This window comes from Meriones unguiculatus, chromosome 9 (assembly GCF_030254825.1).
Source record: "Meriones unguiculatus strain TT.TT164.6M chromosome 9, Bangor_MerUng_6.1, whole genome shotgun sequence".
Classification (NCBI taxonomy): domain Eukaryota; kingdom Metazoa; phylum Chordata; class Mammalia; order Rodentia; family Muridae; genus Meriones; species Meriones unguiculatus.
This window is the reverse complement of record NC_083357.1, coordinates 15,030,753-15,051,860: the sequence shown is the minus strand read 5'-3', so window position 1 is coordinate 15,051,860 and position 21,108 is coordinate 15,030,753. Positions and strand designations below refer to the sequence as shown.

The 21,108-nt window shown below is 47.4% G+C and overlaps 1 protein-coding gene across 1 annotated transcript; it reads left to right on the top strand.

The window, feature by feature from the left end:
• The first annotated feature begins 295 nt into the window (after positions 1–295).
• On the top strand, positions 296–19,629 carry Cdhr1 (cadherin related family member 1). Its single transcript, XM_021645213.2, has 17 exons — positions 296–715; positions 1,254–1,349; positions 2,210–2,355; positions 3,403–3,453; positions 4,644–4,733; positions 6,754–6,840; positions 8,057–8,173; positions 9,236–9,379; positions 9,746–9,824; positions 10,612–10,712; positions 12,351–12,554; positions 13,021–13,173; positions 14,613–14,777; positions 15,294–15,361; positions 15,918–16,146; positions 16,741–16,998; positions 17,496–19,629. Exons 1-17 carry the CDS (start codon positions 661–663, stop codon positions 18,030–18,032), a joined length of 2,580 nt encoding a protein of 859 aa, XP_021500888.1. The 5' UTR covers positions 296–660; the 3' UTR covers positions 18,033–19,629.
• The last annotated feature ends 1,479 nt before the right edge of the window (positions 19,630–21,108 follow it).

Below are 21,108 nucleotides of genomic sequence, written 5' to 3'. Positions count from 1 at the left end.
GATGAGAAAATTCATTTGCAGATGGGGTGTGTGTGTATACAAATGTGTCTGAAAACAGGACTAGATCTCATGTTTGTGTTGTAGATAGCTGTATGGTTCTCAAACTGTGGGCCGCGACCCCCCTGGCCAACCTACTACCCTCAAACAAAATATTTACATTACAATCCATAGCAGTAGCAAAATTACAGTTATGAATTAATAAACAACGCGGGAGAATCCGTGCGCAGCCAGAGCCACATCAAATCCCAGGAAACCCCGAATTTCTTGCAGCTTGCTCAAGGTAGACGGGGCAGGCACACAGTTCCTCTATGCGCAAAGCTCCACCTCTGCACCTGGTGCTCCTGGGTTGCTAGGGCATAGAGGGCGTGGCAGGAGGGAAGTGGTTCTCCCGCCCGCTTCACTAAGCCGGTTCCAGTAATTGGTCTCATTAGTTGTCTGACCGGAGCCATCCAGCTGTGTAGATCCACGAGAAAGCTGTCATCCGCTTAGCGCCCTCGCACCACCGGCTCGCTCTCCCTCCCTCCCGCTACTGCCGCTGCCACCGCCGCCGCCTCAGCCACCTACGACGTCGCCTCTGCTCTCCTCTAGCGCCTAGGGCATGCTCCGAGGTCCAGCACCCCGCCTCGGCAGTGGCCAGGCTTGCGACCAGTCCTCGGAGACATGAGGCTCGGCCCACGAGCCGCCCTGGTCCTGGGGCTGCTGCGCATTTACCTCGGTGAGTGTCGAGGGTCAGAGAGGATGGGTGACCCGGGGACTGAGGCTGCACTGTCCAGGGAGCAGCCTTGCAGCCCCGAGACGGGACTATGGGACGCTTCCTGGGCGCTTCTCCAGAGACTAAGAGCCAGCATCCTGGCAAACTGGGGCTCTGCCGCTAGATCTTTTGGCTCCTTCAAACTCACAGCGGGAGGCTGGGGTTTGCTCTGCTGGCTGCCTTTAGGCAAGGCAGGAAGTATGACCTTGGCCCGGTGCACTGCACCTCTCTGAGCTCTTTAAAGGGGTATATTGTCCTTCACCGTTTTTCTAGGCTCCTGCCATAAAATGTGGCCCCGAAAAGCTTGATCCTAGCTCAAGCAAACCCTTCTCCGGTACCCCAGCCCTCCTTTTCATTAGCTGGGCCCAGACAGGTTACTTTGCTGGTGTGTGAAGCTCCCGTGGGGTGTCTGAGAGTCTGTTTGTCCTTCTGGTTTCTTTTTCTTTCTTTCCTTTTCTTTGTTTTTTTTTTTTTTTTTTTTTTTTTTTTTTTTTTTTTGTAGCCCAGGCCAACTTTGCCCCTCACTTCTTTGACAATGGAGTGGGCAGCACCAACGGAAACATGGCCCTGTTCAGCCTTCCAGAAGACACTCCTGTAGGTAAGAGAGTAGCCTTGACCACAGCAGCCATCCCAGTCTCCCAGAGACAGTTTTCGCTAGAGGGAACTAATCTCCCAGAACTCAGTGGAACTACCCACTCGGGACTCCTCTGGAGCCTATGGCGTGCCCATGCCACACAGTGTTGGTTCCCGGGGGTACCCTGTTTGTGCTCTGAATGCCCGAGGGTGATGGCAAAAAAGAAGGTCACTGCTGCTATGGTGACCCAAACTGGACCTCTCCTGGGGACTGGGCTGGGGTCTCCCAAACACAGGGTTGCCTGGCTCCCTCAGAAGCACAGTTGTCGGGTGCTTGTTGCTCTTTAGGGTGTGACTTTGGGCAAAGACATTTGCCTGCACAAGACTACTGTGTCTAGGATTTAAACCCAGGAACTTCAACCAGCTGAGATGCCCTGTACTTTACTCTGTCACAGTTTATGTAGTTCCTGGGAAGTGAGCAGAAGAACAGATACGCTTGCATTCAGACCTGAAAAGAAAGTCTCCTCATTAAGAGGAGACTCTGAATGACTGTGTTGCTCTCCTTGGCTCCTGATCCCAGGGTCCCCCGCAGTTTCAACTTTTGGGAGAGAAGTCATTCCAGGACAGGGAACGTCAGTACAGTTAGACACCTTCTCCATAGGCTGTAGTACAGATCACAGTCTGTAACGTGGCTCATTATAACATCTGATTGCTCTGGGAATAAAGATGAAGCAGGAAGCAGGAAGCAGGCAGCGGATGTGAGGCTTGGTTGGGGGCTGGCCCCTTGGCACCGAATATTAATAATTGAATCTTTGGCTCTGAGCATCCGCTGTTTTCAGAAAAGTTGGGTCCCAGGTTCCAGATATTCCCTTTGTCTCCTTCCAGGTTCGCATGTGTACACCCTAAATGGGACTGACCCTGAGGGAGATCCTATCTCCTACCACATCAGCTTTGACCCCAGCACGAGAAGTGTCTTTTCTGTTGATCCCAATTTTGGAAACATCACCCTGGTGGAAGAGCTGGACCGAGAGGTACAAAGAAGTGTAGGAGAGAATTGGGCTGTTGCTGGCTTAGTGTTCAGATACCTCTGTGTTGCTCTTTGTGGAAAAGGACATGAGGGAGAGGGTGACCACCATACTGCAGCTCTGCTCCTAGACTGACTCTCATTAGCAAAGACTTCCTCATTCTTCCAGGGTGAAGAGTGGTAATCCTTTCAATGGCACCTGTTAGTTGTGCTTATCTTTAAACATATTTAACAACAACAACAACAACAAAAAGCTCTTAGACATTTTTGAAAGAGCCCCCTACCCCCCATAGTGGATTTTTAAAGCCTGACCTTGGAGAAGCCCCACAAAACACAGGGAATGCCACAGATTATGAGAGAGTGAGTGCATTTGACTTTGGAAAACACCCCTGATTCTGAGCACTTTGAACCCCGGAATGTTGGAGCATGAGGTTTCCTTTCCCCCCACTTGCCTACATAAATTGATCTCGGCTGTGAGGCTACTGGGATTTCTGGTTCCACAGTAAAACCTTCAAACTGCAGGTCAGCTGCAGGGGTTGAAGGGGGGTTGGGGAGAAAAAGAGCACTCACCACTGAGGTGAGGACTTTACAGTGAGGGCAGATTGCTGCCAGCACACTGCCTTGCATACATGTGGATCTAGTGACCTCCTAGAGATCCCACCAAGTCTTAGGAAACACTTGGGACACCATGAACACAGACCATTGCCAAATCCTGGAGTATGGAGAGGTATAGAGAGACATGAGAGGGGAGAGGAAAAGCGAAGTAAGGAAGACTTCTCTCTTGGCTACAGCAGGGTTGCCACTCTTTCTAGCAGGACAGCATCCCTTGGGGACACAAGAAACCCTCTGGGACTAATCTGGACCACAGAGCGCTCCCAAATGCAGACCCAAACCTGGCAAGGGGGAGCTTCATGGGCCTTGCACCACCTTGTTCAGCTTCTGGGTTCCCCAGAACAGCCTTCTCTGATGGCGCTACAGCTTACCACAACCTCAAGTCTAAGCTGCTCCCAGCTTGTCAGAATCTAGACATTCACTCAATCTTTTTGCTTCGCAGAGGGAAGATGAGATCGAAGCCATCATCAGCATTTCGGATGGCCTGAACCTGGTGAGTCAGCCTTCATCAGACAGTTTCCCAGCCTGAAAGGGGCAAAGTTCCTCTTCCAGCTGTGGGGCTCCCTGATCAAAGCAAGCCCAGGACAGTGAAAGCCTAATAAAGGTGACCATATTCGAGGGGCACAGTGAGGCCATAGGTGAAGAAAGGAAAGAGACAAGCAGAGATCAAATCCTCTCAGCATCGCTTCACATGGGTCTTACCTACATCTTCCCAAAGCTGTCTGTTCACTCCCCATCTGCCAGCATCTATCGCTGCTGGCTCTTGGCCCTGGGTGCCAGGTGTTCCCCCTCTTCTCCCCAACTCCCACAACAACTACTTTCTGCAAGCCACTTCAGTGTTGACATGATTACAGCAGGCCTCAGGGGCTAACTGACCACCCAATCCGCATTCGGAGTGCTGTCATGACTTTCACTGTGAAATGTAGATCTGGCTGCTCTCCAGTTGTGAACGCGCTGACAGCTGGCACTCATCTCCCTCAGGATGAAATCCAAGTTGCCCTGCAAGGCCTCCCTGTCAGGTGCCATCTGCCTCTCCCGGTGCTCCTCTCCCATCCATCCTGCCAAGCATCCAGCCAGACTCTCTTGTACTCTGAACTCCCGGTGTGGCCATCACCTCTAGGCTCTGCACATTGACCCCTACTCTGTGGCTTGTTTCTGACTCTTCTCTCTGGAAAACTCTGTGGTGAAGGGTTGAGAACTTCTGTCCCAGAAGCTCCCAGCTGTCCAGCTCCACAGTTCAGGCTCCTTGCAGGGCCTGTGGATGCAGCCTTCAACACAAAAGACATGTTGGCACAGGCCATAGGCACATAATATCTCGGGTGGTTCTATTTAGGGCATTGCTTTTGGGACTCGTATGTTACATTTTTCATTCTAAATGGTATCTCTATGTGCTGATTCCGGCCCATATCTAAGCCACTGTGGTCCCTGAGAATGTACCATCAAAAGTTCCTCTGTCTCTAGGGTGGAACAAATTGCTTGTTATTAATAGGTTGCTTAAGAATATTTGTTGCATGAATAAACAAAAGAAGGATGGGAAGAAGGAGGGAGGAAGGAAGGAGGGAAGGAGGAAAGAAAAGAGGAAGGGAGGGAGAGATAGAGATATGAAACATACACCTGGGGGGTTTAGAGGCCATCTTTTGTATCTCCTAAAAGGGTCTCCCTGCCCCAACTTCTGACCTTCAGGTGGCTGAGAAAGTTGTGATACTGGTGACAGATGCCAATGATGAGGCACCCAGGTTCATCCAGGAGCCTTACATCATCCTGGTTCCAGAGGTGAGTGAGGGACCCCTGGAAAGGAACAAAGTGCCTACTTTGACCCATGGCCTACCCACAAGGCTTTCCTAAGATTTATGCAAGGGACCAAGGCTCAGAGTATAGCACACCTGTCCATTACTCAATGCGCCCATTTGCTATTTCCACTATAATTGTAAATGCATAGTTATTGTAGAAATGTCAAGTGCCTTTTAAAGCTATTATCACTCCCCTACTTTGAGACCTCTCTAAACTTTGGTTTATTTATTTTTAATATTTTTATATGTGTGATCATAAGTTTTTGTATGCCTTTTTTGACATAATTGTGATTCTAAAAATATGCTTTCTGTATCCCGTTTTTTTTTTTTTTATTTTGCTATAACAGAACATTTTTTCCTTCATTGTCAAGCTTAGGTTATCAGCATTATTTTAATAGCTTCTATCAGTGAGCAGCTCATCATACACAAAGATAGAACAAATAATTCCCTTATATTTGGATACGTGTGCTTTAAATTTCTGCTGCCATAAGAAATTTCAACCATTAGGTATAGCTTTTAAAAAACATTTACTTATTTATTGCCTGTGTATGTGACTGTATGTACACCACATACATGCAGTGCCTGCACAGGCCAGAAGAAGGGGTCAGGTCTCCTGAAAGTGGAGTTACAGACGATTCTTAGCTGCCATGTGGATGTTGGGAACTGCACCCAGAACAAGTGCTCTAAACCACTGAGCTATTTTTCCAGCCTCATACAGACATAGTTTCCACCTTTATTTTGATTTTTTTTCTAGCTGGATGTGGAGACTCGTATCTGTAGACATTTTACTTGGGAAACAAGAGTGTCGCCAAAAGGGGTCACCAAAACCAAACAATTTTTGGCTTTTTGTTGTTGACGCACCTCTAATATGTAGCAAGGATGACCTTGAATTCTGGTCCTCCTGTATATACCTGAGATCCTTCTGTCTCCAGACTAGGGTAAAGTTCAGTGACATAGAAACTAGCCAATAATGCTTGAGGCCCTAAGTTTTTCCCTATTACAAAAAGAATCCTTAAGATAGAGTGAAAAATTTGAAGTTACTGTACTGGGTCACTCACATAAACTCTTTAAAATTTTTTATTGTTTATTTTTATGAGCATTAAGTGTTTTGCCTGAATGTATATCTGTGCCCCACGTGTGTGCAGTGCCTGAAGAGGCCAGTGTTACAGATGATTAAGAACCACTATGAGGGTCCTGGGAATCGAACCCAGATTCTCTGGAAGAATAGCCGCCACTCATTTGTTATCTTTCCAAAAACAAATAAACAAGCAAACAAACCAAAAACTCTAAAAGGTCACCTTGTTTGTCTTCTGCTCTACGATGCAAGACAACAATTGTCTCCTTTCTAATGTTTAGCAAGGGGCCACTCAGATAGGTGAGTGGGTAAAGGCATTTGCCAATAAGCTTGACCATCTGAGTTTGACCCCCAAGACCTAGAAGGTGGAAAGAGAGAATCAGCTCTTGCAAGTTGTCCTCTGACCTGCATATAAGTTCTGTAGCATGCGCGCAAGTGCACACACATACACAAACACATATCAAAAAACTTCTTTTCTAAGTCAAGCCAGGGGTGAAGATACTTCATTCTTGCTGTAAACTGTGTGTGTGTGTGTGTGTGTGTGTGTGTGTGTGTGTGTGTGTGTTCAGGTGATCCTGAATATGTCCATGTTTATGGTCCTGAATATGTCTGCTTATGAACTATGTCTTTGTTTATAAATGAGTATTTCATATTTAAATCTTTAGTTCTTAGGGGCCTAGTTTTTGCTTCTCACTCTCCCTTGGAGGACATCTCTGACTTCCTGTCCCACCTCCTTTTCCTCCTTTTTCCTTGTATCCACTCCCTCTGCTTCTGTCCTTGTGCCTTTCTATTTCTGCTGGGCACTTTGTTTGTCACCTCCTCCTCACCACTCTATAGTCACTTGCTGATCCCTCTGGCCCATGGCCCCCATGCCTCTGGCCCATGGTCTTGTCACAAACACTGACCTTTCTCTGTATGTGACCCGTAGAACATACCTGCTGGGAGCAGCATCTTTAAGGTCCATGCAGAGGACAAGGACACGGGCTCTGGAGGCAGTGTCAGCTACTTCCTACAGGTAACATCCTGGGACACAGGATGCAGCCAGGGCCTTGAGATGGAGAGGACACCTGGGTCCCCCACTTCCATCACCAGCTAGCCCCCACATGCTCAACAGTGTTTCTGTTCTGTTCTCAAGGGTACCCCACAGGGTTGAAGACCAAAAAGAGATAAAAAACCTCTTCCCCTAGTAGATCTATCTTGGCTTCCTCAGAGTTGGCCCAGCCCCTTCCTCTCTCTAGGATTCTACCCTCAGCTCTCTACTCTCCCCAATCCTTTCCTTAAAGAAATCATGGCTACTTAGAACCCACACAGGATGCAAGAGGTCAATAGGAAAGAGGAGAAGGACCTATGCCAAAAAGAAAGCCAGGATGCCACAACACTCACTCCTATCCATTTTTGCTGTGTTGGCAAAGATAGAGTCTTCTCCCCAAACCTCTACCTTCTCCTGGTCTCCCAGGAGCATCTGTCCACCCTCACATGGCTGCTGTTTTTGCACAATTCCTCTTCTTTCCATATTTGCTCAGCTGCTCTTAGGATTCTCAAAGAAATAACAGCATCATGGCTGAAACTACTAGTTCTAGAGAAATACTCTGAACTCATAGCAACTAGAGACCCTTGCCCACAAACACACACTGACCACTCATATTCTTCCAACATACTTCTTAACTCTTCTACTTGAGCTTTCTCATGTGTAAGATGGGAAAGAGAAGCATTGGTTTGCTTATTCAACCATCATGAGGATTAAAAATGTGTAAAGCTCTCATTCCAGTATCTGGAGCCTATTTCCTGGCCTTCCCCAACCGGAAGAGCTGAGGCACATGCTTTTATGGCCTGTTCCTGGTCACTCCCCATCTCCTGTTAGATACTACACATAATTTCCACAGCCATTTACCTGGTATGGTTGAAAGGTCCCCAGATCTCTCTCTTCCGCTACTACACTTACACCTCAGCTTCAGCCGTGTCAGAACATTCTTTAAATGTTTCTTCCTGCTACAAGTGAGCAGGTTTCTCTGGGAGGGAATGAGCTGGTTTTGACTGAAGGTGTAGAAAGACTGAGAAATACTGATGAAGGAAAACCTTGAGTTCATACAGGCAGGGGTCTTGAACTTGGAAACTAAGCCTGGAAGCCAGAGTTTCTGCAAGGAAGGCAAATGAATCCCTCACTCATCAGAGCAAGAACTCCCGGTGTGGCCTGGCTCCTCCCCGAGTTCAGCTGTTCCTTAATTTTACAGAACCTACACTCCTCCAAGTTCACCGTGGACCGCCACAGCGGTGTGCTGCGCCTCCAGGCTGGGGCCACACTGGACTATGAGAAGTCGAGGGCTCATTTTGTCACTGTGGTTGCCAAGGTAACAAAGGAAGATATAGGGGGAACTTTCCGTAGTAACTTCAGTCTTTGCTAGGTTAGAGCACAGTGAGGTTCTCTGAAGGAGTGGGTATTTTTAGGAGCAGGAGACACAATGTGGGCAAAGAGGACCCAGGAGGCAGCTGTGGAATTTCTTCTGCTTGAACACATATTCTAGGAAGGCTGGTGTCTTTAGGCTAGAGAGGCCACATTTCCTTCTGGAGGATACCATATGACTGCCTAGAAACTTAACAGTTAGGTCCCTTCACAGCCTAGATAGCCATGACACAGAGATTTGTGTCCCTCTTATAACCTCCACTGCCTCCCTCTCGCTGGCTAGGCTGGCTCATGCGGCTATTCCTTGCTATGCCAAAGACTACCTTCCCTCAGCCCAGTTTCCTCAAGTGCCAATTTTTGAAGTGTAGTGATGCCCCTCACTTGAGTTTGTAAAGTACTTGGTGGGAAGTTGGGAGTCAGCAGGTGCTCTCCCAAGCCTCTTGCCCCAGGGAAAAGGAAAAGCCAGCTGTCCCATTAGGCCTGTTGGATTCTTCTGCAGGAAGCTGCCTTTCAGCTCATTGCTTTGCCATAGGCCACCTTCCTGGTCTGTACCAGGAGGCTGGGTGCCACTCTACCTGCTAGCTGCTCAGTTCCTTTACTCTTAAAGAGAGGAAGGCCCAAGTCATGTTTCTGGGACCCCCTGGGCTCCAGCATAGACTGGACATGTGGAAGAGTCTTAGGAGTTGCTTGAGACTTGGTTTCCAGCTAAGAGCAAGGATTTAGGTCTGATACCTTCTCCTCTGGCACTATCACACATACCTGGAGAGTTAATTAACCCTGTATTCAAAGAAACCTGCCAGACACCGACTTAAAACTTCCATGCATCATTTCTTTGGCATGCCCAACACCGCTTAGAAAGGAGAATAGACTCCAGAGACCCAAAAGCAAACAGACAGTGAAAGGGGCCAGCTGGGTTCACAGCCAGGAAGTGGCAGGAGTCTCATTCAAGTGGAGCCTGTCACCCTGAGGCCGGCTTGTCTTCACCTTTCTTTGGCCAATTTCTCCCCAGGATGGTGGGGGCAGGCTCCGAGGGGCTGATGTGACGTTCTCAGCCATCACCACCGTCACCATCAATGTGGAAGATGTTCAAGACACGGCCCCTATTTTCGTGGGTACACCTTACTATGGTTATGTATACGAGGACACCCTTCCGGTGAGTGGCTGAATCTCCTTAGACAGTGTTCCTTGTGTGGCTCTCTGGGGATCGCTGGACTCCCCACATGCTAGCCAGCATCACCCCAGAGAGGCTTGCTAGGAATCAGTTAGGCGGCCCAGGGTTTCTGCAAACTCACGGTTTTGATCGGGAGGAGCGGGGAAGGGTGTGGTGAAGCTCACTCAGATGGTTCCCTTAGGCCAGGTGCAGCAAGCCCTAAGCAGGTCACAGCAAGGTTACCTTCCGAGCCACCCAAAGCCTAGCTCTTTTCCTGAGTGGGATGATATCCCCATGACCGGGCAGTGTTGGGTTAGAGGAAATACCTACCTCATCATCAGCCTCAGACAGTGGCCTCTGTTCTCCAAGGGCTCCGAGGTGCTGACGGTGGTTGCCATAGACGGGGACCGAGGCAAACCCAACCGCATCCTCTACAGGCTCTTGAATGGTAAGTAAGGGCAACTCTCTGCCACAGCTCTGATTCTGGGCAACGGGAACCTGGTCTCCTCACCTATGGGACCTGGATGACAAGAAGCTGGGGGCAGGGGTGAGGCCAGTCCCCTCAAATGACAACTTTGCTCTAGCCCTGCTTGTCATTACACCCTCCTGAGAGCCCTGTACACTCTCTTTCTTTGCCCTGGGCACAATCGACAGTAGCATGAGCAGCAACATTTCTCACACTTTTAGGATTGCTATGTTTTGTCCTCGCCCTTTTTCTTTTCTTTTTGACTTGGGCAGATAATTGAATGACACTCTTTCTAGGTGGCATCCCTCCCCACGCCCTCTGAAACCATCCCCCAGTTACAGCACACTCACCCCATGCCCCTCCTCACCTCTCCTTTATACCCTACATCTGCTCCTTCTTCTTTCTGTCCTTTTCTCCCCCTCCTTCCATTCCCCTCTCTTCATCTTCCTATTCTTATCTCCTTCTCTCCTTAGCTCTTCTTGTTTCCCTTTATACAAACACACACACACACAGACACAGACACACACACACAGACACACTATTGTGTATAAGAAAAGGCCATAAAAAAGTTCAAGTCCAGATCTTTAATGGCTAAGGGACCTTAGACAAGTTCCTTGGCCCCTCTGAGAGGGTAAGACACAGATGGTGCTTAGAATTACAATCTATGAGAACTTACAACCCCCCTCCCTGCAAGAGGCTAGAGGAATATGTGGTATTACTCCCCTGCCTGTGCCCTTGTGCTAAACTGCAGGCCATTTTTCTGTGACAGAGAGTGATGGAGTCTTTGAAATTAATGAGACATCTGGAGCCATCTCCGTCCTTCAGAGCCCTGCCCAGCTCCGGAAAGAGGTGTATGAGATTCATGTACAGGTGACACCACGTTATTTCAGTTTGTCCCACCCAGTCTCCAGTCCTGGAGAGCAACAAAAGAGATAAGACCCAAGGGCTCAGTCTGGGGAGGGATTGAAATGTTACTCCAAGGAACACCTACATCAGGCTGCAGTGAACACTCGCAAAGAGAGACGAGCAGGATTAATGGCAATGCAGAAGGAGCGTAATTTTAACGCCTTGGCCCTGGACTCAATACAAGTAGGGAAAGAGAAAGCTAGATGTGTTCTAAACAGGAGCAAGCCAGCAACATGAGCACATACACTCCTTTCACTCTTGACTGTGAACGTGATGTGACCAGCTGCTAATGGAACTTCCCATCAGTGAGTTAACTACCTGAAACAATAAGCGAGAATAAACCCCTTTTTCTCCCAGGTTTCTTTTAGTCAGGGTGTTCTGTGACATCAACTAAAGCAGAACTAGGACAGGCATGGAAGGAACAAGATATTCCCCCGAGAGGATGGTAGTGTCAAGGGAGGAGCCGTTGGCAAAGTCTACATCTGCGGAGCATCAGAGGCTAAGGGAGAGGAGGCTGTGGGGAGCAGGTGGAGGAAACATCAGGGACTGAAGAAATAAGTGAGAATTTGCCAAGTCACATAACCAAGGGAGCTGAGCCTCTCAAGCTAAGGTGGTAGCGCTAGAGCCAGTGTGGAAGTGTGTGTAAAAAATCTAAAGGGGAATGGGTAAGAACTAAGTGGGACAGGAAAGAGGAATAGCATGCAAAGGCTCCTGAGAAGGAATGAGTGACAGACAGGTGTGGAATGGAGACTGGGAGGGTCATTTTAGAGCAGTAGTTCTCAACTTGTGGGCCATGACTCCCAAAATACAATGGTCTTTTCCAATGGGAAAACACAAATATTTACATTATAGTTCATAACAGTAGCAGAATTAGTTATGAAATAGCAAAAATAATTTTGTGGTTGGGGTCATCAGAACATAAGGAGATGTATTAAAGTGTCCCAGCACTGGGAAGATGGAGAAACACTATTTTAGGATATCTTCTTAGAAGCAGGACATCCTTATATAACACAGGAAAGGGGCCCTGGAAAGAGGAAGTTTGTTTTGTGGGGTGCATATGAACACTCAGTCTTGGCTTTACAGCCTATATGAGTTAGCTAATACTTTGTGAGAAATCACCCCAAACTTAGTGGCTTGAGACAGTGTACATTCATCTCATGCAGTGTGTGGAGTAGGGAGTCCAGGTCCAGTTTGGCTAGATCTTGGATTCCAAGTCATTCATGTAGCTGCAGTCAGGTAGTAAGGCCTGGGATCTCACTTGAGGCTTAGCTGGGGAAGGATTGGCTGTCTGGTTCACTTTTTTTTGTCTGACTCAGTTGCTTGGTAGCTGTTGTGTATGGGTCACAATTAGTTCCTTATCCCATCCTTAGACTCTCTAGCATAGCAGTCTGCTTCATAAAAGCCTTGGGAAAGAGAAATTCAGCTAGCAGAATGGAATTATAATCTCTTGAAACCTAATCAAGCTGTCAGTCAAAACAATTTGTCAGGCCAGGCCACACTTAAAGAGAGGAATTACCAGGGTATGAATACCAGGAGAAAACATTCTTGGGACCAGTAACAGTCTGCCTGCCCCACAACCATAGCCATCTGTTTCCATTGAAGGTGATGGAGATCAGCTCTCCAGGAAGCCCAGGCGCTCAGGCCATGGTCCCAGTCACCATCAGGATTGTGGACCTCAACAACCACCCTCCAACCTTCTATGGAGAGAGTGGACCCCAGAACAAGTTTGAAATATCCATGTATGAGCACCCACCCCAGGGGGAGATCCTTCGTGGGCTCAAGATCACTGTCAATGACTCTGACCAGGTGTGTCCCTGTGCCTTTGAAATTGGGTCTGCGTCAATGTTTGTTTCAGTGAGAGGGCTCAGGCAAGTTACAAAAGGAATAAAACAATATGGTGCAACTAAAAGGTAGCAGAAGGATGGCAGTCAGTCCCATACTATCTGATTAGACAGTCATAATCACTTACAAAGTAATTAGCCAGGCCAAAAAGAAAAAGAAAAAAGGCTCTCAGCATCTGATCTTCCTCAGCGTCAGATCTGCACATCTGTAAATTTCTCTGCCTCCTCCCATGCTCAGCACAGACCGGGCCTTCTTCACGTCTTACCTTGCTTAATCATCACGTGCTGCTAAGTCTGATCCTTAATCAACTCACCTCTACAAAGACTATTACTGCTTAGGATATGTAAGGGCTTTTCCCCTAGCCCAAATATATAATGCATTTCTATTCTCATTTATCTTTTATTTCCTCTCTTCAAACTACACTGCCCAGGGAGCCAATGCCAAATTCAACTTACGGCTGGTGGGACCTGGAGGCATCTTCCGTGTGGTGCCACAGACAGTACTGAATGAAGCTCAAGTTACCATCATAGTGGAAAACTCGGCCGCCATTGACTTTGAAAAGTCTAAGTTGTTAACCTTCAAGGTAGGCCATGCTTCACGCTGCCATGAATGGAAAGTTGGATTGGGAGTAGGCTAGCTCACACCACTGTCTGAATTCAGTGTGGGGGGATCACTGTGACCCCCATCCCTGAGTGGTTCTATTCAGCCGAAAGAGTCCCTGCCCATCTTGCATGCATGTGCAAAACTGGAGTTAGGTTGAGGATGAGGGTGGAGATGTCCCACCCACAGCTTCTGCAAAGGGCTCATAGCCTTGTCCTTACTGGGGTGCCAGCTTCCAAACCACCTCTGGTTTGGGAATGTAACGACTGGGGAGTCAAGAGTACGTTACCAATATAGTTTGCCATGTTTCGAAAGGGGGAGCTAAGAGGAGTATTGTTTTGTTAGAAAACATGGGATTATTTTCTTAGAAAAATCTAAGAGAAATGATTGGAAGACTCATAAATAAATTAAAACCACAACACAGAGTCACCACTCCAAACACAATGGTTTCCTCACGGAGTGAAGGAGGGGTAGAGAATGTGAATATAATGGAATAAACAACACTTTCACAAAAGAAACTAAAGCAACATTCATATGAATTACCCTAATGAGAAATATGCAAAACTTAAATTAAAAAATGCAAGTTTTCACAGAAGGATCTAAGGAAGGAAAGGATAGGAGGGTGTTCCTGGCTTTAAAAAATTCGAATCCTCCTTAAGACAATGAAGACTTTAATGCCATCCCACCTAACTCAAGCTTTTTCATTGTAGTTTTTGGTTGTGTTTTTTGTTTGTTTGTTTGTTTGTTTCTTTTAACACAGAGTCTTGCCATATAGCCCAGGCTAACCTGGAGCTCATTGTGTAGCCCAGGCTGACCTCAAACTCACAATCTCCCTGCCTCCATGTCCTGAGTACTGAGATAGTACTCATGTGCCACTTTGTCTAGTCAAGCCAAGTTAACCCTTACCTAGAATTTCCTTTGGTGAGAAAACTTTATAAACCTTATAAACTATACTGGTTTGTATCCAGAAAAATAAATGTATAAGAACAACTGCATTACAAAGAAATATGTAGATCCAAAGAACTAGAAAACAACAGTAGCTATCCCAGGCCCAAGTACAAATACCAATGAGAGTGATAAGGACATTAGCATTTCAGACTCATGAGGGAGGGATGATGTGAGACTGTGAAGATGGGAGCAGGGATGACACCCCAGGAGATATAGAAACGATGGGGTACACGTTGGATGCGGTGCTACATGCATGTAATCATAGCAGTCAGGAGGCTAAGGAGGAAGGATTGTAAGTTTAAGGCTGAAGAATGTAATAAGAACCAGAACTCCGAAAAGGTGCAACACAACAGCAACAAAAGATGGAGAGATGAGCACAAGGCTGTAAGGCCAGGTCTAAGGCGAGAGGTGACAGTGGGCTCTTAGTGGGATAACTGCCCACCCAGACAAAAGTTTTTCCGGGTCTTTCTCTAGCTCCTGGCCATTGAAGTGAATACCCCGGAGAAGTTCAGTTCCACAGCAGACATTGTAATCCAGCTTCTGGACACCAATGACAACGTCCCCAAGTTCACCTCTCACTACTACATCGCCAGGATTCCAGAGAATGCCCCAGGGGGCTCCAATGTGGTGGCTGTCACAGTAGGTTGGGGACTGGCTCACAAGGTCTACAGTCATTCGGTGTGCCCCTTCTAGTCTCTGATTCTTCACCTAATGGTAGGCTGTGTCTTCCCTCACTTCTTATGTAACAGACACGGGAGGACTATTACACCATGACAGAAGGCAGCATCTCTTATCATCTGCTCATAAGGCTGTATATCCTTATCTTTGCCATGTGTTATAGAAGCAGCGTGGCCACTTCCTACTAGTTATAAGCGGGATATATGTGCAAACCCCAAGCAAAGGACCTGAATTCCATCCCTCTCTCCCCTACATTTATGAAAGCAGAACCAATATCTTCCAGATTTAAGCCTTTTGGGTTCTCTTATATTTGACACCTCCCGGAAGAAAAGTAGGATGCAGCCTACAGGCCACTTTCTCTCCAGCTGGACACACGCTAGGCTCTGCCATATTTCCACTGTGAGTTGCCTTCAGCTACAGGAACTGCCATGCCTCACCACAGTGCTGGTGCCATTAGGAGCTTTCTGTTTTTTCCAGGCTGTGGATCCAGATACAGGACCATGGGGCGAAGTCCAGTATTCCATCTATGGGTCCGGGTCAGACCTGTAAGTAGATCCAGAACCCCAGACAAAGCTGCAGGCAAGGAGTTTATTATGGGGCTTTAGGTGAAGGGAGTCTCTTCTTGTGGCAGGAACCACCTGGAAAAGGATAAGAGCTAAATTAGGGATGTAAGCATCCCAGGGTACAGAATAAGGAAAGAAAGTAAACCATGGATAGTCTGAGGTGAAGATAAGGGACACTACTGAGGTGACAGGAAAAAGAGAACATTGTGGTCATAGCCTAGAGCATAGGTAGTGACCTCAAAAGGCAGGTGAGCAGGAATAAGATGGGTGTGGGCTGTGGCTGTGACAGGACAGGGGCAAGGAGTATTAGGCTATGATTTGGGTTGTTGAACTCAATAATCAACAGCTGGATCTGTCCCCTAGAGTCAGCTCATAAGGATGGGAGAGGAGCAGGTGGGATGCTTGGAGAAGCTATCCAATGTCTCATTGAGGACTTTGGATGTATCTTGTAACTGCAGGCACGGATGTGTGTGTAGGCAGGGGCGTGAATGTACAGGTATGCTGAGTCCCCAGGCTTTCCACCTTCTGTGTCTGGCAGGTTCTTGATTCACCCGTCCACTGGACTCATCTATACTCAGCCCTGGGCCACCCTGGATGCTGAGAGCACTTCAAGGTTCAACTTTTATGTGAAGGCAGAAGATATGGATGGGAGGTACAGCCTGGCTGAGGTGTTTGTCACTCTGTTGGATGTCAATGACCATTACCCCCAGTTTGTACAGAGCATCCAGGAGAAGACAATGGTGCTGGGGACCCCAGTGAAAATTGAGGTGAGTTTCAGAGGCAGCTGAGCACCTCCGATTGGGCCATACAAATTTAACTTAAAATAAATGTATCCTGCTAAGGGCAATAGACTACATGACATTTTACATAGCTTCTTCTCCACCCCAAATAGAAAACTCCCCTAAGAAAAAAGGTATCACTAATGAAACACCTCATGTTTGGAGGGCCTTGGTGTTGGGCTTGCCTGAATTCACAGAACTGACATGCCTGCTTTCAAAGCATGTTATTCCCACAGCACATTATCTTATCAACGAAGAGAAGGCGTGCGTTCTGAATTCCAACAGACCTGTGGAAGGTATCCCCCTTCCACTTCATCCTGGACCCAAGCTTTCATCTTTGCATATATAATAAGGAATCACTAAACCCCATTCTATAGACTTACTCTGAGAGTGAAGCTGCAACACAGGGCAGGGCCTAACACTGACCATGGCTCAGAGTAGCACATTCATTCTCTTTCCCTACCTCCATCTACTGCAAATAGGTATGGAATCCTTTCCCATCAACCCAGAAAGCCCCACTTTATATACTCATTTAGCCAATGTGCACAGATATCTTCCCAAGTGACTCCCTCCCTCTCCCAGGCCACAGACCAGGATGCAGAGGAGCCAAACAACTTGGTGGATTACTCCATCACCCATGCAGAGCCAGCCAATGTGTTTGACATTGATACACAGACCGGGGAGATCAGGCTCAAGAATTCCATCCGCTCCTTAGAGGCCCTACACAACTTCACGCCCAGTGGGGACTACACGTGGTCCCTGCAGGTGCAGGCCAAGGACCGAGGCTCCCCATCCTTCAGCACAACAGCCTTACTTAAGATCGACATCACAGACCCAGAGGTGAGTACAAGGCTGTGGTCTGCCAAAGGATACTGAATCCTATCATGCAATTTCTGTGAACTCAAACTCACAGGCTTGCGAATAAAATTGAAATTCTAGTTTCAGTCTTAACGAGTGGTGTGACTCTGGGCTATCTAAGCCTCCATTACCTTTCCTGTGCTGGAAAGTAGAAGTAAAATCATTATGTGTAGTTCTCAGCTCAGTGTCTGGCAGGAACTCGTCTCTTAAGAGGTTTCTGGTTCACTTGGTTTTTCAGGCCTCCCTGCAATCAAAGACAAGCAATATTCTGCTGTTTCAAGGAAACACTCCAGGAAAGCAGAACTTTGAAATCTGAAGAGGGTTATTGTGGTCTGTCTCATTTTTAGTTTGCCTGAGGTTCTCAAAGGGGTGCCTTGGAGCAAGATACTAAACCTCTCAGGTTCAGGGAAACTCATACAATCACTGTCATCCAGGGAAGAGGAGGAAGCAGTTGATCACAGGGTGAATTTCTCTTCCAGACGCTGTCCCGAGGCTCCATGGCTGCTTTCCTGATACAGACCAAGGACAATCCCATGAAGGCTGTGGGTGTGTTAGCTGGTGTCATGGCCATTGTTGTGGCCATAACCGTGCTCATCTCCACAGCCACCTTCTGGCGGAACAAGAAGTCCAACAAGGTCCTGCCTGTGCGGCGAGTGCTCCGTAGAAGGCCCAGCCCTGCGCCCCACACAGTTCGCATAGAGTGGCTCAAATTCAGGAGGACCAAGGCTGCTAACAAGTTTATACTCAAAGATGATCCTCCCAATGAGAACTGCAATAACAGCAGAGCAGGAATCACAGTGCTCCCCACAGCACCAGCTCTCCCTCCACCCCCCAAAATGGCATCCAGCACAGTGGCCCAACAGACAGTGCCAACTGTCTCTGGATCCCTCACCCCACAGGCACCCCAACAGTTACCCACGCCCAAGCCTGTGGGAGTCCCCATCCAGTCCTCTCTGGTCTCTGAGCTCAAGCAAAAGTTTGAGAAGAAGAGTCTAGAGAACAAGGCTTACTTCTAGAGTGTGTCCATGATTTTTCCCTTCCCCCAATATTGATCCTCGAAGTTACCCTTATTTTGTAACCCCACATACAGGACTCTGCAAAGGGCTTTGGACAAAAGATGCCTCAGACTGTGAGATGCAGTTGACAAATACATACCAAGTGCCCAAATCTTTGGCACAGCTAGCTACAATGTTCTCTAGTCTTCAGAGAATAGAATCCTACAAGGAGTCAAGTCTCTGTATTTCTACTCACCAACCCTAGACTCCAAAGGCGCTGGACCTTTTCATCCTTGGTTGAGAAATAGGGCCCTGACCACAGGGAATAAGACTGGCAAGAACCTGGATCTCCAAGCTTCTGCTAACAGCAGGTTAATGAAGGTTTGTCTTCAGCTAAAGTTAAAAGTCAGTGAACTTTCTGGGATATAAAGATGCAAATGCAAGCAACAAAAGGGCCAAAAATGCTCTGAAAACGCATGCTGACCCCAATGCCCAAGCCAGTGAGCAATAGATAGAATTAGCATCTAGCTAAGACTACTCCTGACAGTAGGTGTGAGGTTAGCTCTTCCTAGAGTGAGAGCAGATCTCTCCAGCCTAGCTTGAAGAAACAGTGCAAGGTGGTAGGTGGGTATTAGGCCTGAGCTCAGGGAAACTTCCATTTTGATCCAGCTCTTCTCAGATCACATGACCTTAGAGATACTGTTTAAACTCGTACTGTCCTCTTCCTTGTCTGTAAAATGAAGGAAGCAAACCCCAGGAAAATCATGACCCTAGGGTCTTTAACCAAGTGCAAAGCAGCACGGATACAAAGTATTTGTTGGATGCCAGTTCTCTGGCTACACTTCATCCAAAAAGTATTAGCACCTTCAACTGCTCCACAAGTGCTCCCAGGAGGGGCTATCCTTAGCTTGGGGACAGACACTGTCCTAGACAGCCATGGCCTGATAATGGCTTTCTCTTGACTCATACAACTTTCCTTCCTTTCACCCCTCACCTTATGTCACTGTCACAACAAACCAGTATAAGGCAGTAAGGTCCAGTCCAAGCCTGTTTTGCTGAGACAGAGAAAGGAGCCTCATAGGGTTACTTGCTCCATGCACACTGTAGATTGGTAGCAGGGATCTGGTCTGAGAACCCCTGTCCACAGCATTTTTCTGTAGCTGGGTCATACCTTGTTAGTATGTGATAATCTTGCAGGAAGGAAACCCTGCAAGCTGCCATGGTTAATACAAGGAGGTTCTGTTTTTCTTTGAGGAAAGCCCTTTAAGGAAATCTAGATATGTATACTGTATGAAGCCCTCTGGAATTCCATGGTTACTGAAGTGATCAGAATGTGTGAACATGTGGTTTTCCTGATCCCCCAGTCTGTGTTTTGGGGTGTTCTGCAGATGCGCTAGCATTCAGTTTTCTCCCAGAGGTCTGTAGTTGCTGGCCCACACAGTATTGAAGGACAGACACTAGCATGCAAAAAGGCCAGCCTGGAAGCCACTACCTAGGCCATGTTTCAGGAAGAGTGCTGAGCTGGATCATGTTTGCCTCCACAGGGAATTCAGCATCCTGTAATATGCATGCTGTCAACTTCTTTTGTAAATGCAAATAAAATCATTCAAAGGATGAACTGACCTCCTGGCCCTCTTGTATTTATGTTTATTGACTTGTGGAGACCAGTATCCTTGGCTCCTGCTCATTCAGTGGGTGATTTTGTTCCTGACATGCATTCAGACACTGAGGGATACTGCAACATTTTGTCCAAATTGTCTGCCTACATCATAATTACATTACCTTTGCAGACCTTGTTTTGTTTTGGACTTAAATTCTATTTTCCCAATCAAGAAGAGCACAACCAGCCTAACACAGAGGGCCTCTGAAAGATTCTAACAATCAGGGTATCAAAGCAGATGCTGAGACTCATAGCCAAACTTTGGGAAGAGTGCAGGGAATCTTATGAAAGAAGGGGGAGATAGAAATACTTTGAGGTGACAGGAGCTCCATAAGGAGAGCAACAGAGCCAAAAAATCTGGCCCAAGGGCCCCTGCAGAGACCGATGAATCAACCAAGGACCATGCATGGAAGGGACCTAGACCTCCTGCTCAGATGTAGACCATGGGCAGCTCAGTCTCTGTGTGGGTGCCATAGTAAGGGGATCAGGGGCACTCACTGGCATAAACTCAGTTGCCTCCTCTTTGATCACCTCTCCATGGTGAGGCAGCCTTACCATGCCACAGAGAAAGAGGATCAAGACAGACCTGATAAGACCTGATAGGCTAGGGTCAGATAGTAAGGGAAGAGGACCTCCCCTATCAGTGGACTAGGGGAGGAACACAGTGGGAAGAAGAGACGGAGCTGCAGTCAAAATACAAAGTGAATAAAATTGTAATAAATAATAATAATAAAGGAAAAAAATTTAAAAGAAGATAAATACAGTCAGGATTTCTTGGAGAAAGAAACTGGTCTGGAGCATAGAGTAATGAATGAGCCCTAGGGGAGCCTAGCAGATGCAGGATTTGTAAGGCCTTGTGTGGGTATGACAGCCAGAAGCAGTTCATCTCTGGGAATGCGGGAGTGAAGACCTCTTGATTGAAAAGTTCTGCTTAGCACTGTGGTCCCTAGCAGGAGGGTAGCTTTGTGGGCAAACTCAGGAACTTGACCCAAGAATAGCCAGACTTGGAAAGGACCAAAGAAGGGGAAATGGCCTAGTAGAAACAACATGAGTCTACTGGGAGAGAGGAGGATAGAGCCAAACAAATCAGCAAATGTGGCCAATACTGGCAGAGACCCTGCCAGTGGGGGTGAGGTTGGTAAGTCTCACCACATTACAAAGTGGCAAATTGAAGGGCAGTCTACTCTGGGACACTGAGATAGGCCCAGACCTACAGCCCAGCCTGGATGACTAGTATCCAAGTCCATAGGTAGGAAGGAGGCAGGAACAGCAACTGGGAATGTCCTTACATTTCTAAAGCCTATGAATGGAGCATTAAACTTATGCCCAATCAGTAGGAGTGATACTAGATGATCTGAAGCCATTTTCCTTCCCTGTGAACTTGGACTCATGAGTATGGGTGTATTCTTGTGTGTGTATGCAGCGTCACTGGGGGAG

Bases quoted from the DNA above. Each gene is read 5' to 3' on its own strand.
- Cdhr1 (XM_021645213.2), top strand. From the start codon at position 661: ATGAGGCTCGGCCCACGAGCCGCCCTGGTCCTGGGGCTGCTGCGCATT. The intron at 6,841-8,056 runs GTAACATCCTGG...TTAATTTTACAG, and splicing joins GTGTCAGCTACTTCCTACAG to AACCTACACTCCTCCAAGTT. The intron at 16,999-17,495 runs GTGAGTACAAGG...TTTCTCTTCCAG, and splicing joins TCGACATCACAGACCCAGAG to ACGCTGTCCCGAGGCTCCAT.